This window comes from Pleurodeles waltl, chromosome 11 (assembly GCF_031143425.1).
Source record: "Pleurodeles waltl isolate 20211129_DDA chromosome 11, aPleWal1.hap1.20221129, whole genome shotgun sequence".
In the NCBI taxonomy this organism is placed as follows: Eukaryota; Metazoa; Chordata; class Amphibia; order Caudata; family Salamandridae; genus Pleurodeles; species Pleurodeles waltl.
The window spans coordinates 71,170,590-71,187,036 of NC_090450.1; the positions used below are offsets into that span (position 1 = coordinate 71,170,590).

A 16,447-nucleotide genomic window follows, 5' to 3' on the forward strand; every position below is an offset into this window, starting at 1 on the left:
AACCCTCCTGGTACTTTGAAGGGAAGGGGTTACTTTAGGCTGAAAGATCTACTTTACCCGAGTTCCATCAAGTCATATGTAGGTATCTGGGACAGAACTCTTCCATGATATGCAAATAAGACACTAGGAATTGCATCTGGTGGTAAAGAAGTGAGCAACTAGAGACCTCATGCACTTCATAGGAAATTCTTAAAAAACTCTAGAAACACTGGAAAGAAGATCTAGGGATCACCTTGGATAATAACAAATTTAGGTCAGTCCAAACTACACTAGACATGCCCAAAGGAAAGATGCAATAATCCATTTATGAATGGCATTACACCATGGCACGACTACACTCTCTCGACTAGTGGTTCTTAATCTTTTGACTTCAGTTGACTCCAACTTAATCATTACTGGAATCCAGGGATCTCAACTGAATCATTTGTGGAATCTGGGGACTCTCACCAAGTCAATATTGGAATCCAGATACCCCAACCTAAACAATTTTGATGATTTGAACCCCAAAATACACAAAGATACAGAAATATATATTCATCAAAACTTAAATGATGTAATGTTATAATTCACGAACTAATATAAAAAATGTAATATTTTAATATTAATGAGTAGTTTGGAGCTTTTCTAAATGCATTTGGGTTGACTCATTGTTCATACTATATTCTGGTTGATGTACTTGCTCTGCTCCGACACATGAATCCAAAGATACCAAGTTAATTTTTAGTCTCCAAGGTTAAAAATCCTTCACATTTAAAAAATGTTTTACATTTTCAATTGTACATTTTGCTCCTTTATTGAATACACCATATTAACCTGTTAATGTTATTTCATTTTCTAAGCACTAGTGGATCTCCTGAGTAGGCGTCGTGGACACCCATGGGTCTCCAGACCAGTGGTTAAGAACAACTCTCTAGACTATAAGAAACCCACGACTGTTGAAGGGAATGTGGAGGACAGGTCCACTTCTGCATTTTTTTATCAAAATGTTCAGACATGGAGAGGTACTGAACAGACATCTTAGGGGGGAGTAAGTATGCTTCAGGAAGCAAGATGAAGAAATGCCCTGAGATGATAATCCTGGTTTGCCCAGCACTGATATCATACCTTCTACACCTTGACCGGTTGAAAACTATCTTACACCTACTGCTGATTGCTATACAAGGGATCGTTTCACAATTGGGTAAGGCGCGAGGCCCAGACAACTTAAATGTAGCGAGAGAGGCTTTTGAGGGTACTGGGCCATGACAAACTGTCCTACAATGCCCTTACCCACAGTGGATATTGACTAAGATGTGAACCTCAGAATTTTATTACCTGAATTGAGAATACAGAGGCTGACATGACTGAGGAAGCTGACAGTAATTGGCCTTCTCAATACTGCAGTGTATTTACAGGGTGTCGATTAGTCTAAGAAATTTATCAAACTAGAAAGATTGAGAAAACAGGAGCTAGCCCGCTGGTGGGACATCACCACTCTTAAACGCTACTTAGAACTAAAGCAAGTCCCTAGAGGACTACGTGTGATTATATTTCCATCCTTTGAGGACCTAGACCCCGACTTACTTGGGGAATGGGAACACCTTATTTCCTCCACTTCCTTTAGCATGATTAACATTCTGATCAAACATGCTGATAGAAAACGTAACAAACTACTACAGGACATTACATCCCTGGAGGAGGAGATTAAGAATCTCAACCTCCCTGAAGCCACTGACAAGAACTACGCTATAATGAGGGAGATACTCACGGGGTATCAACTATACATAAAAGACAAAAAAATGCGTAAACTGGTCAGAGATGACAATGACTACACCAATGGCAGGATATATACTTTCGCACGAAAATTTGATCAGGTTAATAGAGAATCTGGCAATAAACACACCAAATCCAACACGCCTGCTGGTTCCACCTTGGGTAGCTTATCTGACATCTCCAACCTATCCAGTGACTGCGGGGAATCACCTGCGGAAGGGTCCTCTGCTAGCACACTTCCACAAAATACAACCCAACAGTCAAGTTCTTTTTTAGAGGAACTTGGCCGGTACAGAAAGGGATTACAACAGAATTACAACAGGTCAGGCATAAACGCAAACCCACACGTAGGGGGGGCAGGAAACACAATACCAAACACCAGGGAGGGCATGACAACTCGCTCAACTGCAAAAACCCAGAGATCCTGAGAGATCACTCCCAACAACTTACCTCTAATCTTGCAGAAGAAACTGTACAGGTTATGAATCTTTCCAGCTTACAACTATCTGTACATGAAATAAATGTTTTGAAAAAAGGTCTGGGCTTCTGTCCCACTTCTCTACCTGACTATACTACTATACATATAGATCTCTTTAAGTTTATACGCAATCTCAAACTGAAGAAATTTTTTCAAAACAAACCTGACATTTACAAAACTGTTCGTACCTCGTTACCTACCTGCAATCAATCTATTAGGGACTTGCAAGACATCCATACGGTTCTCTCCCTTGACAATACATCCTCGGCATTACTAAGCTTCGATGAACTACTGACAGAACTCAACATCACACCTAACTTGGAAGTTGACAGTGGGCTTAAACCCAGATCCATGTTTGTCCCCACCTTACCTCCAGATAATAACATCGACGTCTTTTATAAAGCTGTCAGCACTGAACTTTTCTCCTTAGAGGATAAGACGTACACGAGTTCCCATAGACCAAACAAAAATCTCATCCCTAATGAACTTCGAGCACTGCAGAAACTCTCCTCCTACACAGATATAGTCATCAGGGAGGCTGACAAAGGGGGTAACGTTGTCATTATGGACAAGACTGACTACATTGCTGAAATCAATAGACAACTCCTTGACACACAGGCATACACTTTGGTTCCAACCAACCCTCTCCCGGATATCACCAAATTGATTAAAACCAAACTTACGGCTTGGAAGAACCTTTGCCTTCTCACGGACTTAGAATACAGGTTTTTGTATACTGAGGCTCCACGTGCACCCTGCATATACATCCTACCTAAGATCCACAAATCAGGGGGCTTTCCTCCAGGGAGACCGATTATCTCTGGGATAGGTTCACCCACTGAACATATCTCTGAGTACATTGACTCTTTCCTCCAACCCTTGGTACGTAACCTACCCTCGTACATACAGGACACCAGGGATCTGTTGTGTCAACTGGAAGACATTGAATGGACAAATGACTGTACGTTTGTCTGCCTTGACGTTAGCTCTCTCTATACATCCATTCCCCTAGAAAAGGGTCTAGAAATGCTCCAATCTACACTTAGTGCCCGTGATGCCACATTGTTTGAACATACGAACATGCTACTTGACCTCACACGACTAGTGCTAGAAAACAATGTATTTCTACATGATGGCAGGTGGTTTCGACAATGTCAAGGTGTAGCCATGGGAGCTAAGTTCTCCCCATCATATGCCAATCTATACATGGGCCAATTTGAAAAAGTACATCTCTGGACCAACTGTCCAACACTGTTCACCCAACACATCCTCTACTGGGGGAGATACATTGATGATATTCTTGCCATTTGGACTGGCAACATCCCTGATCTTCACCTACTCATTGAACACCTCAATACTAATGAGTTTAACTTAACATTCACTCACAAGATTGACACCACTCAAATTGAGTTCTTGGATCTTTTACTGTACACTACCGGCAATAAGATCATGTCCAGACTCTACAGGAAACCCACTGCCTGCAATTCAATTCTGCATGCACAGAGCGCTCATCCCCTTACACAAATCAGGGCCATCCCATATGGAGAAATGGTCAGAATTCGACGCAACTGCACCGATACTGGTGTCTTTAAGCAGGAACTCAAGAATCTTACCAATCGTTTTCGAGCTAGAGGCTACCCTACTAAACTTATCTCGAGAGCTAGCAATCGCATTTCTAACAAAAACCAACACGATTTACTAATAAAAAGCCCTCCTAATCCTGGCACAAAGAAGCCCTCTAACAAAAGACCGGTTTCTTTCATTACCCAATACAGCCCTGCGAGCAAGACTATACTGCGCATTCTCAGAAAACATTGGCACTTGCTAATGTTGGACACGGGTCTCAAAGACTCTATTGGTGACTCACCCACCATTGTGCACAGCAGGGGCCGTACACTCAGGAACATCCTGTGCCCCAGTTTTCTCTGTCCTTCCACTCCCATACGACCTTTGGGTTGGTTGCCAGAGAAACCACATGGTTTCTACAAATGTGGCTGCTGCATATCTTGCCAGCTAGCCCTCAACAAAACTACTTCCTTTTCCTTCAACACCGGAAGAACATATCACATCAGGACTTTCATCAATTGCAACACGAGATATACTGTTTACTGCCTGATATGCGTGTGTGGTTTGATCTACATTGGGAGCTCCATACGCCCACTAAAGGAACGTATCCAGGAGCATATCAGGGCTATCAGAAATGTCAATACTAACTATCCCCTTGCTGTTCACTTCAACACTGTGCATGGAGAAAACGACCTCCCAAGGGTTAGATTCCATGGCATAACTCAGGTCCCCAACTCACCAAGAGGGGGAGATAGAACCAGGGACCTGCGAAAATGCGAGGCTAAATGGATCATAAAACTCCGTGCTGTTGAACTAGGCCTCAACACTGACCATGAATTGCACTCCTTTTTGGCATAAACACTTTAATCTGTCTCTGTATCTGACGTTGCATCCCATTCACTTATGTACACTTCGATAGGTGGAACTCCAACACCTAGTACATTGACATTACTGTGTTCCCTATATTTGTTTTTTTTTTTTGCTTCGTTCTAAATGAGTTAACCATGTATTCATGTATATATGTCTCTATCGAGTTTTATGACTTCAGTTTATTTTTGTAATTTGGAAGCACCATTGCTGTTGTATTCATGTACAGTGGTCTTGACATGTACAGATATTTCGTCTGTTTTATTTATAAACATTGATGATCAATTAGGTGCACAATCTGTCACATGCACCATTTACTTTTATCTTTGATATTACCTCCACCATTTAAACTGTTGTTCTATTATATCACTTGAACCACCGTTGCACATATACCTGATATAATCTCCACGCTCCTACTAAACTTTCCCTTCTTCCTTATTCTTTTCTAGTGTTTCCTCCCCTCCGCTTTCTACTATTAATCTTATTAAGCTCTTGTTATTGTCCCCTTAGTGTTTGAACACTATTGACCCCCATTTCACTAACATTGAGGTTCCTTTAAATTTTCTTTACCATCTAGCCAATTCTTTCCTTCCTTACACTCAATATGGCCGCCATTATTGTCCACGGGCGATATTCTTTGGTCCCTTTTCTATTTCTAACATCCCCAGCCTTCACAGTACAAGAGCGCTGATCCTCACGACCATCAGTCGCTCCTTAACTACTTCCCGTACAGACGCTTACCAGGTATTTCACTTCAACTTCGGCCTCTTCTCCCTTCTGGCCATCTCATCTCCATTACTTGTGCTTTCTCATAAGATACAACTACCACGATCACGTCAATTTTTTATACCATTTCCTGCCTAACCGCCATTACCGGCTTTTATTACGCGCCTTTGGCAACTTGGGTACGCGTTTCTATGAGATTCCGGCTCTTTGTGATTTCTGTCATTTTGCGACGTCAGCTAATTCTAGGGTTTTACCTATTGATTCTCAGACTTGCCATGCTCCTCTCTGGGAGCTATATCATTAACCTAGCTTCCCCACCTCTCACACATAGGTTTCTAGGTAGATTAATGCTGCGTTTTGTACATGCACGTTAGCTTCCAATTTTCTCATGTGTGTTTTATACCCCTATAGGCTTTACTTTTGGCTTATCAGGGCCTCACATACCTGTATCTACCTACGTGATCAACACCCAATCTACCCGTTACTGCTCTTGCAGCCCCCCATTTTTTCCCTTAGTTTTATGATCTCATTAAGGTATGTACACCGTATTATTTACTGCCACGCTCGTTTGAACCTATTCACTCTCTTTCATGTCATGAACACTACTATTGGCATTTATTGCTCGGGAACCCACACCATTTACAACCCTATTTCCAAGGTTTAACTTCTGTCTGTCTCTTAGTCACTCTAGCTTCACCTTACTCACTATTTCTGGCTGCTTTAATGCGCGCCCTTTCTGGACTCTGGCTCCCTGCTACTTTTGACTATTTGTGAATTTTAGATACCTTTAGGAGTTTCTCCATTGTTTCTCGGACTTGCCTTTCGTTTCCCTGAGAGCCACTTTAACACTGGTATCCTAACCTCTTACACGTATGGCTCCAGTTATAATAACTTCCGTTACATGACTCTAGCTTCCATGGTTTCTCATGTTGGTTTTAATACCTTTATATGTCTGACCATAGGCTTATCAGGGCTTCTCATACTTTTATCAATCTACGTGATCAACCTACGTTATCAACACTCAACCTACCCGTTGCTGCTCGGGCAGTGTCATTACCCTTAGTTACAATTTCCTAACAAGGTATGTACACTATTTATTCTCTTTTTCCCACGCTTAGAAGGCCTTTTGCGTATCTAATCCCTTTCTCTTTTCTCCCAGATATTCTTTTCTTTATTTCAGCCTACTTAGCTGATTATTCTCTACTACTCTGGCCGCACGGCCCAGGTATGAATTACATACCCCTACCTCATTGGGGCTTTTTCTCTTTGACTTTCGGACTATGTCCTGGTTTATATCTTTCTTGTTTATTATGTATACCTATATTCATGCCTGATCTATTCTAGTCCCACTCCACTAGTCACACCTATTCACACTTAAATACTCACCATCCATATAAGCTTTTTCCTTCAATTTTATTCATACCTTCACACTGAGTCACTATATTTAATATGTATTTTTGTAGTAACGGTCCCTCTCACAACCCTTCGGCCATGTATAGCCACATTTAAGCAAATGCTGACACTAATCACCAGTCACTGCATCGTGTTTGGACCCTTATTGACTTGGTCACCAAGTAACACATTATTGGATTTCACATGCATATATATATACCAATGTTTGCTCTCATTTACCATTTCCTTGCAGCCTTGATGAAGTCACTTGTGTGACGAAACACGTGTTGGCTGTTTTTTCATGATGACACTTTGATTTCTAACGTCTACAAATAAAGGACACCGTCTACTGACAAGACTCAAGATTTCTCTTTACCGTTTACTTCTTCTAAACCTTCAAACGCACTACCAGGGATCTATCATCCCCACCATATGATTGGACAATATAGTCTGTGTGCTGTGGCCTATTTGTTCTAATTTTATCCTTGGGTACTCTGATACCCATCTGTGTGCCGTTTGGGTAGTAAGGCACGGGTCCATGCTGCACCAGAATTTGCTCTAGTTTACTTACCTGTGTAATTACTTTTGTTGTATTACCTAGAAGTGCGACACGAGTCACCCCTACTACCCTTGTGCTCCTTTATAGTTCTTAGTCTAAGAATATATTGGCCACAGGTGTAATGTTTTTGATGCTAAGAAGGGAATTGAATAGTCTTTCTGAAATGGTGGGTGAGGAGCTTTTATTAGTTGCATTGGGTAGGTTTTCCTTTGGTGGGTATGTCTGTTTTATAGTTGTTTGTGTGTTTTTCTTATATAAAAAGAAATGAAACCTAAAAAAGTGATTTGCTCCATTCCATTATGAAATGAGCAAAAAAGGAGCAAAACTGAGTTGCCGTTGTCTTTGATCAATGCAAGTTTAATTGGTTGATTTAGTTTCTTGCCAATGTAGATCAATATATTAAGATGGACTCTTCTAAATTCCCCGTATCAAGCATTGCCCGTAAAATATTTAGGCTTAACTTGGAACCTTTGGGTATTCTGCTAAAGAAATCACATAACCTTACCTTAGTCGGTCAACTAACAACGCTGTGCCATTGTTGGCAATAGAAATAATGTGCTTAAGATGCTGTAAGAACTATATTCAATTTTGGAAGTCTTCCACCTACCTGATGTTGAAATCAAGGGTTTCCTAGGGATAGGGGCCGAACTACAAATCCTTAAGAATGAATGAAATCCATGCAGCTCAACACACTTTTCAGAAACCCTTCTCATAGGATCACATCTTGTCTACAGGTATCAAATTCTACTTAACAATTCAAGTGTGGGCACAGAGAACCACAAAAGTTCTATACCCAAATTATTACCTCAAATGTACTCTCATAAGTTGGTGAATCAGAGACGGTGTTAAACCTCAATTTCATCATTCAATGTGTCCCCAAGAGAAGGCACCCAAAACATATCAAAACCTAGTCCCTTTAGTAAGGGCCCACTCAATGTTTGAGTTCTAGATCAGGAATTGTATTACAAAATTTCAAAATGTGTAGTACAGAAATCATAAATACAAATAGATTAAGTCAATGCCATGAAGGCTCTCAGTTAATAGGACATACAGAGTACATGCAAAATCAAAGTAATTCTAAGTCTCAAATGAGCAGGAAAATTAAAAAGCAAGGTACTATCAGAAAAGTCTCAGCAACAATCTTGCTCACCCACAAAATCAAGGGTTTATATACACATTCAGCACATAAACTCATCAAATCCTGCACACTCAACATGGAAAATAGATAACAATTTTATGAAATGCCATATTGGCTTAGCATCTTAACACTATCCCCTGATATGAATATTGAATCTACCTACTCTATGCTAATGTCAGCCGTAGATGGCAGGACAACTAGTTACACGAACAACTACTTGCTATTGTGATTGAATGAAACAGAGAGAGTCCGTTGAAAGGTCTTGACAAAGACAACACAACTGTAGAAAAGTTTCTTTAACAACAGCAAGAACAACGTCAATGAAAATATGCAAACATGTCTGCTTGACTGCCTGCTGCAGAATTATTGAACATTGTACATGAAAGGTGAGACATCCATTTTGAACAAGATGTCAACGGCCTAAATTGAGGCCTAGTTAACATAAGCCAGAAAAACACACTAGTCCATAATAGCAAATGTGTCTTAAATGCATTAACACCATGTCAATATGCGCATGTAAAATCGATAATGAATCTGCATTCTGCACTTTGTTATTAATAGACAAAAATATCAAATACACCGAAACTTTAACACAGGCTTCGTTCTCTCTACTCTATCGACAAGGACAATGTCCTAATGACCACCTACTAGGCTTCCACACCACCTCATTCTAACTTTCAAGCAGCTACTCCCCTGATTATTGGTTAATTAAAATTAAGTGACATCACTTCCTGTTGCAGGGAACCTCACTATCCACCATGCTCTGGCACTCATCAAATGCAGATTACTTGGCTCAACTTGCATCATCTGTAAAAATCAATCTTTAGGTACTGGAATTTCCTAAGCACTCAACATGTTCACCTGAAATAGGGAGGGCGAAGGGCTCCCCGGAGCCCAAAGCGTATGTTATTAATTATAGAAAGTAATGAATTTAGAAGGAAAAAAAAGGTGCTGTACAACAGGTAATAGATATACCCTCTGTAGGCTTCTTTTTACGGTACCTACCTGTTTCATTACTCTTTCTAATTTTTGTTTCTGCTCTTCTATTTCTTTATTCAACTGTGTAGAATAAGCCACCTTGTCATCAACCATGACTTGAATTGACGCCTCGTCTTTCAACATACAGTCAAGTGTATTTGTCATGGTCTAAAAGAAAAAATTAAAGCGTTAAAGTTATCATAGCAAAATATAAAATGTTTTTGCTTAGTCTGTAACTTCATACTATTTCCATGATGACCAGAGCACTGCCGGCTCCTTTAAAGTGTCAAAACTATAAAAAAAAAAAAAAAAGTAATTTTTTTTATAGGGTAGGTAAAAGTATTTGGTTTTTAGTTCGGTGTTTTGCATTTCATTTAACCGATTGAAGTTGTTTACTTTTCTCTAACTCGATATTTGGAGCTTAAAAATAGGCAAGAAGACATGAATGCAAAACCCTGCTGTTTGGCATTCCTGCACTGATCGCAAGCTGAACTATTATCTACCCCACGCACCCAAGCTGTGGCAGGCGAATCATTAATAAACAAAAGTTTTCTGCTCATGTGTAACAATCCCGAAGTGCTAATTTCATAGAAAATAAAAATAAAAAGAACAAATATTTGGACATAGTATGTCCAAATCCACGGTTTATAGTTTTATTGTTTTTTTTTTTTTAAAGAATGATAAATCGTTAATTAGATTAAAGTGTAGGAATTCGGTCTGCATTACGCGTAGTACAACCCAAAAGGTTTGGGAAAGCAATTAGTGAGACATCAAACAAATGTAAGGGAAATCAGGTAAAACATTTGCAAAGGATGTGTTTAGTGTCAAGGTTAGGATGCAGGCGAGGTTACTATGAAGGGTAGAGATTTATCGGGTCAAAAGACAGAAGTAACACTTGTACATATTTTCGTTTAGTGCGACCTGAAGAACAAGTTACTTACCTTCGGTAACGAGGTATCTGGTAGAGACTCTATCTAGCTGCAGATTCCTTACCTTTGAATTCCCTGGCGTCAGCTTCGAATCCGGAAATATTCTGCTGAGGGCAGACGAGCTCAGCCGAAAATGCTTAGAGGATCACGAAAGGTGTCTCCATCCGGAGGTGGCGCAAGGACTCTTTCAGCAGTGGGGAGAGCCTTGGTTAGATCTGTTCGCCTCCGTAGAGAACGCGCAATGTCAGCAGTTTTTGCGCGTTGGAGTTTCCAAGGGGGTGATCGCTAGGCGACACTTTTCGTCGCAAGTGGAGTTCAGGCCTCCTGTACGCCTTTCCACCTATACCAATTCTGCCCAGAGTTCTCAAGAAAATCAAGAACGACCGGGCCCAAGAAATCCTAGTGGCTCTGGAATGGGCATGGAGAGTTTGGTATCCAGAGCTTCTCAAAATGAGCATTGGTCCTCCCATCAAGCTGCCTCTTCGGGAGGATCTTCTGTCGCAGCAGCAAGGGAAGTTTCTCCACCCGAACCCGACAACTCTGTGCCTTCATGCGTGGAGACTGAGCGGTGACAGTTGATGGTTTATGACCTCCCTCCCGAGGTCTGTGATGTCATTCGGGCAGCCAGGCGTCCCTCTACTAAGTCGATCTACACCTGCAGTTGGAAACGTTTTGTTTCATATTGTACAGAGAGGTCTATTGATCCTCTTTCTTCTTCTCTGTCTAATATCCTTTTGTTTACATTATCTATCGCCCAACAGGGTTCTTCCTTAGGGACTCTCAAGGGCTATCTTGCAGCCTTATCGGCCTTTCTTTAGTTGCCCGATCAACCATCTTTGTTTAAATCACCTATAGTACAGAGATTTTTTAAAGGGCTTGTGCATTTGTTCCCGCCTGTGCCTTTTGTTATGCCCCAGTGGGACCTTAATCTGGTTCTTACCTTCCTTATGTGTGCTCCCTTTGAGCCCTTACATAACTGTCCTCTTCGGCTGCTCACTATTAAGACAGCCTTTTTGGTGGCAATTACATCTGCCAGAAGAGTGAGTGAGCTACAGGCTTTGTCATCAAACCGCCGTATCTCACGATCTTTCCTGAAAAAGTGGTTCTCAGAACTCGTGGCTCTTTCCTCCCCAAGGTGGTGACCCCTTTCCATCTGGGTCAAAATATCACCCTGCCTACCTTCTTTGCACCACCGCATCCCTCTAAGGAAGAGGAGCGTCTCCATCGCTGGACCCAAAAAGAGCATTATCGTTCTATCTTGATCGCACTAAAGAGTTCCGGGTGGACAACCCACTCTTTGTGGGGTACGTTGGTGCAAAGAAGGGTCGGCAGTACAGAAATGATCCATTTTGCGCTGGGTCATTCTCTGTATAAAGATCTGCTACGCTTTGGCAAAGAAGCAGCCTCCTGAGGGCTTGAGAGCTCACTCTACTAGGGGGAAAGCTGCTACCACTGCATTAGCACGTGGTGTACCTGTGGTGGACATCTGTGAGGCGGCAACATGGACTTCCTTGCACACACTTTTGCAAAACACTACTGCCTGGATAGCCAGGTGTGAAGAGAGGGGCATTTTGCCCATTCTGTCTTGCCGGACTTCCTGGTATAAAAATCTCCTTCAGACCCAACGCCATGGGTTATAGCTTGGGTATCTATTCTGAGGTAAGGAAGCTGCAGCTAGAAGTCTCTATCAGATGAACAAGTTACTTACCTTCGCTAACAATGTATCTGGTAAAGACTCTATCTAGCTGCAGATTCCTTACACCCACCCAAGCCTCCCCGCTCTGCGGATATTTTTATACAAATATATATATATGTTCGATGGCATGTGTAGCTGCAGATACACATGCTGTGCACATCCCGCCATCTAGTGTTGGGCTCGGAGTGTTACAAGTTGTTTTTTTCTTCGAAGAAGTCTTTTTCGAGTCAAGAGATTGAGGGACTCCTCCCCTTTCGGCTCCATTGCGCATGGGCGTCGACTCCATCTTAGATTGTTTTCTTTCCGCCATCGGGTTCGGACGTGTTCCTTTTCGCTCCGCGTTTCGGTTCAGAAAGTTAGTGAAAATCTTGGAAACTTTGACGGTATTGTTTGCGTTCGGTATCGGGTTAGTTACAACAGATCGACACCGAATTTTGAAGAGCTCCGGTGGCCCTTCGGGGTTTTCGATTCCCCGGCGGGGCCTGGTCGGCCCGACCACATGCGTCTTCAAGGCTAATGGAACGGACCCCATTCCGCTTCTGCCCCGAATGTCACAACAAGTATCCTTATACAGATCAGCATCTGGTCTGTAATTTGTGTTTGTCTCCAGAACACAAAGAGGATACCTGTGAGGCCTGTCGAGCGTTTCGGTCGAGAAAGACTTTAAGAGACTGAAGAGCAAGAAGACTACAAATGGCGTTGGCGCCGACAGGACAACAACACTTGGAGGAAGAGGAAGAAACCTTCTCCATCGTGGATTCGGACTCAGACGAGGTCGATCCCGAACAGATGCCGAAAACCGTGAGTAAGACGTCACAACACAAAACTCACGGAAAACCCGCTAAAGCCCAGGGGACGCCACTGCCAGCAGGCCATGGCTTAACCCGAAAAATAGGTGACCGAGCATCGGCACCGAAAAAGGGCATGCATGTGTCGAAGTCATCAGACTCCGGTCGAGATACCGGCACAGAGCAGACTCGACCCAGAGACATCGGGTCGGAGCAATCTCGACACCGAGAGGGTGGCACCGAAATGCGTTGGCATCGAGAGATCAGAATGCCGAAAATTTAAAAAGTGTCTTCGGAGCCGAAAAAGACTGCCGAAAAAGTTTCCATACCGAAACATCCGGCCTCAGAACCGAAATCGAGCTCCTACACCGAGGAACAGGGCCTGTCCTCACAGATGCAAGGACACAAATTCGGACAAGAACTGGAGGCAGGGGAGCCAGATTACACTCAAAGAAGGCTCCACATTCAAAAGGACACAGGGAAGATCAGTACTCTGCCTCCAATAAGAATGAAAAGAAAACTTGCCTTCCAAGAGAAAGACAAGCAGCCTCAGGCAAAGGTGGCAAGACAAGTGACTCCGCCACCATCTCCACAACGCTCACCACAACTATCACCAGTGGCCACTCCACCAATCATGCAGTCCCCAACTCACACAGGGATGAGTCAAGATGATCCCGACGCTTGGGATCTTTATGATGCGCCTGTATCAGATAACAGTCCCGACTGTTATCCAGCGAGACAGTCACCACCTGAGGACAGCACTGCCTACACACAGGTGGTGGCAAGAGCAGCAGCGTTTCATAATATCACCCTGCATGCAGAACCTATAGAGGATGACTTTCTCTTTAATACACTGTCGGCCACACATAGCCAGTACCAGAGTCTCCCTATATTACCAGGAATGGTCAAACACTCCAAACAAGTGTTTCAGGAGCCTGTGAAGGGCAGGGCCATAACTCCAAGAGTGGAGAAGAAATACAAAGCGCCACCAACAGACCCTGTGTACATCACGCAGCAATTAACACCAGACTCAGTGGTAGTAGGGGTAGCTCGTAAAAGGGCGAACTCACACACCTCAGGAGACGCCCCACCTCTAGACAAAGAAAGTTGCAAGTTCGACGCAGCAGGGAAAAGGGTTGCAGCACAGGCAGCAAACCAATGGTGCATTGCCAACTCACGGGCATTGCTGGCGAGATATGATAGGGCTCATTGGGACGAAATGCAACATTTCATTGAACATCTGCCCAAAGAGTTCCAAAAAAGAGCACAACAAGTGGTGGAGGAAGGCCAGAGTATCTCGAACAATCAGATACGCTCAGCAATGGATGCAGCCGACACAGCTGCTAGGACTGTAAATACAGCAGTGACCATACGGAGGCACGCATGGCTAAGAACCTCAGGATTCAAGCCTGAAATACAACAAGCGGTCCTGAATATGCCATTTAACGGACAGCAGTTGTTTGGGTCGGAGGTGGACACTGCCATAGAAAAACTTTAAAAAGACACAGATACGGCCAAAGCCATGGGCGCACTCTACTCTCCACAGAGCAGAGGCACATTTCGAAAATCACAGTTTAGAGGGGGGTTTCGGGGACAGAGCACAGAGCCCTCACCCTCACAAACAAGACCCACTTATCAAAGCCAATATCAGCGGGGAAGTTTTCGGGGACAATACAGAGGAGGACAGTTCCCGAAGAGTAGAGGGAAGTTCCAGAGCCCCAAAACTCCACAAAATAAACAGTGACTTCAACGTCACAAATCCCAAACACATGACACCAGTGGGGGGGAGACTAACCAATTTCTACAACAACTGGGAACAAATAACAGACACGTGGGTCCTAGCCATTATCCAGCATGGTTATTGCATAGAGTTTCTTCAATTCCCTCCAAATGTCCGACCGAAAACACACAACATGTCCAAACAACACATGGATCTCTTACAACTAGAGGTCCAAGCGTTGTTGCAAAAAGATGCAATAGAGCTAGTACTAATGCCTCAGAAAGGCACAGGAGTTAACTCCCTGTACTTTCTCATACCCCAAAAAGACAAAACTCTAAGACCTAGTCTAGATCTCAGAACATTAAACATATACATCAAATCAGATCACTTTCACATGGTGACACTGCAAGACGTGATCCCATTGCTCAAACAACAAGACTACATGACAACACTAGACCTCAAGGATGCGTATTTCCATATACCCATACATCCTTCCCACAGAAAGTACTTAAGGTTTGTAATCCAAGGGGTACATTACCAGTTCAAAGTGTTGCCATTCGGGATAACAACAGCGCCAAGAGTTTTTACAAAACGCCTGGCAGTAGTAGCAGCAAATACATGTGTTCCCGTACCTAGACGATTGGTTAATCAAGACCAATACGCAAGAACGGTGTTTACAACACACAAAGTATGTCATAGAAACCCTTCACAAGCTAGGTTTCTCACTCAACTACAACAAATCACACCTACAGCCGTGTCAAATACAACAATACTTAGGAGCAACAATCAACACAACAGACGGGATTGCCACTCCAAGTCCACAAAGGGTACAGGCATTTCAAACCTTAATAATAGCCATGCACCCAAACCAAAAGTTACAGGTAAAATTAGTGATGAAACTACTAGGCAGGATGTCCTCATGCATAGCCATTGTCCCAAACGCAAGATTGCACATGCGGCCCTTACAACAGTGCCTAGCATCTCAATCGTCACAGGCACAGGGTCAACTTCAAGATCTAGTGTTGATAGACCCCCAAACATACACCTCGCTTCAATGGTGGAACACTATCAATTTAAACAAAGGGCGGCCTTTTCAAGACCCAGTGCCTCAATACGTAATAACAACGGATGCCTCCATGATAGGGTGGGGAGCACACCTCAACCAACACAGCATCCAAGGACAATGGGTCACTCAGCAGAGACAGTTTCACATAAATCACTTAGAACTACTAGCAGTATTTCTAGAGCTGAAAGCATTTCAACCTATAATAACCCACAAACACATTCATGTCAAAACAGACAACATGACAACGATGTATTATCTGAACAAACAGGGAGGAACACACTCGACACAGTTGTGTCTCCTGGCACAGAAAATATGGCATTGGGAGATTCACAACCACATTCGCCTAATAGTGCAGTTCATACCTGGAATTCAAAACCAGTTAGCAGACAATCTCTCTCGGGATCACCAACAGATCCACGAATGGGAAATTCATCCCCAAATACAAAAAACGTACTTCCAAAGATGGGGAACACCGCAAATAGACCTATTTGCAACAAAAGAAAACGCGAAATGCCAAAACTTTGCATCCAGGTACCCACAGGCTCACTCTCAGGGCAATGCGTTATGGATGAGTTGGTCAGGGATATTTGCATACGCTTTTCCCCCACTCCCACTCCTTCCATATCTAGTAAACAAATTGAGTCGAAACAAACTCAAACTCATACTAATAGCACCAACTTGGGCAAGACAATCTTGGTACACAACACTACTAGACCTCTCAGTAGTGCCCCATATAAAGCTACCAAACAGACCAGATCTGTTAACTCAACACAAACAACAGATCAGACACCC

The 16,447-nt window shown here is 42.8% G+C and overlaps 1 protein-coding gene across 1 annotated transcript in view; it reads right to left on the minus strand.

Moving 5' to 3' along the window:
• CCDC39 (coiled-coil domain 39 molecular ruler complex subunit) overlaps positions 1-16,447 on the minus strand; it is a 141,337-nt gene that overhangs the window by 28,625 nt on the left and 96,265 nt on the right. Inside the window, exon 17 of the mRNA XM_069213092.1 lies at positions 9,484-9,624. Within this exon, the coding sequence (XP_069069193.1) occupies positions 9,484-9,624 (141 nt within the window). The remainder of the gene's footprint in view (positions 1-9,483; positions 9,625-16,447) is intronic.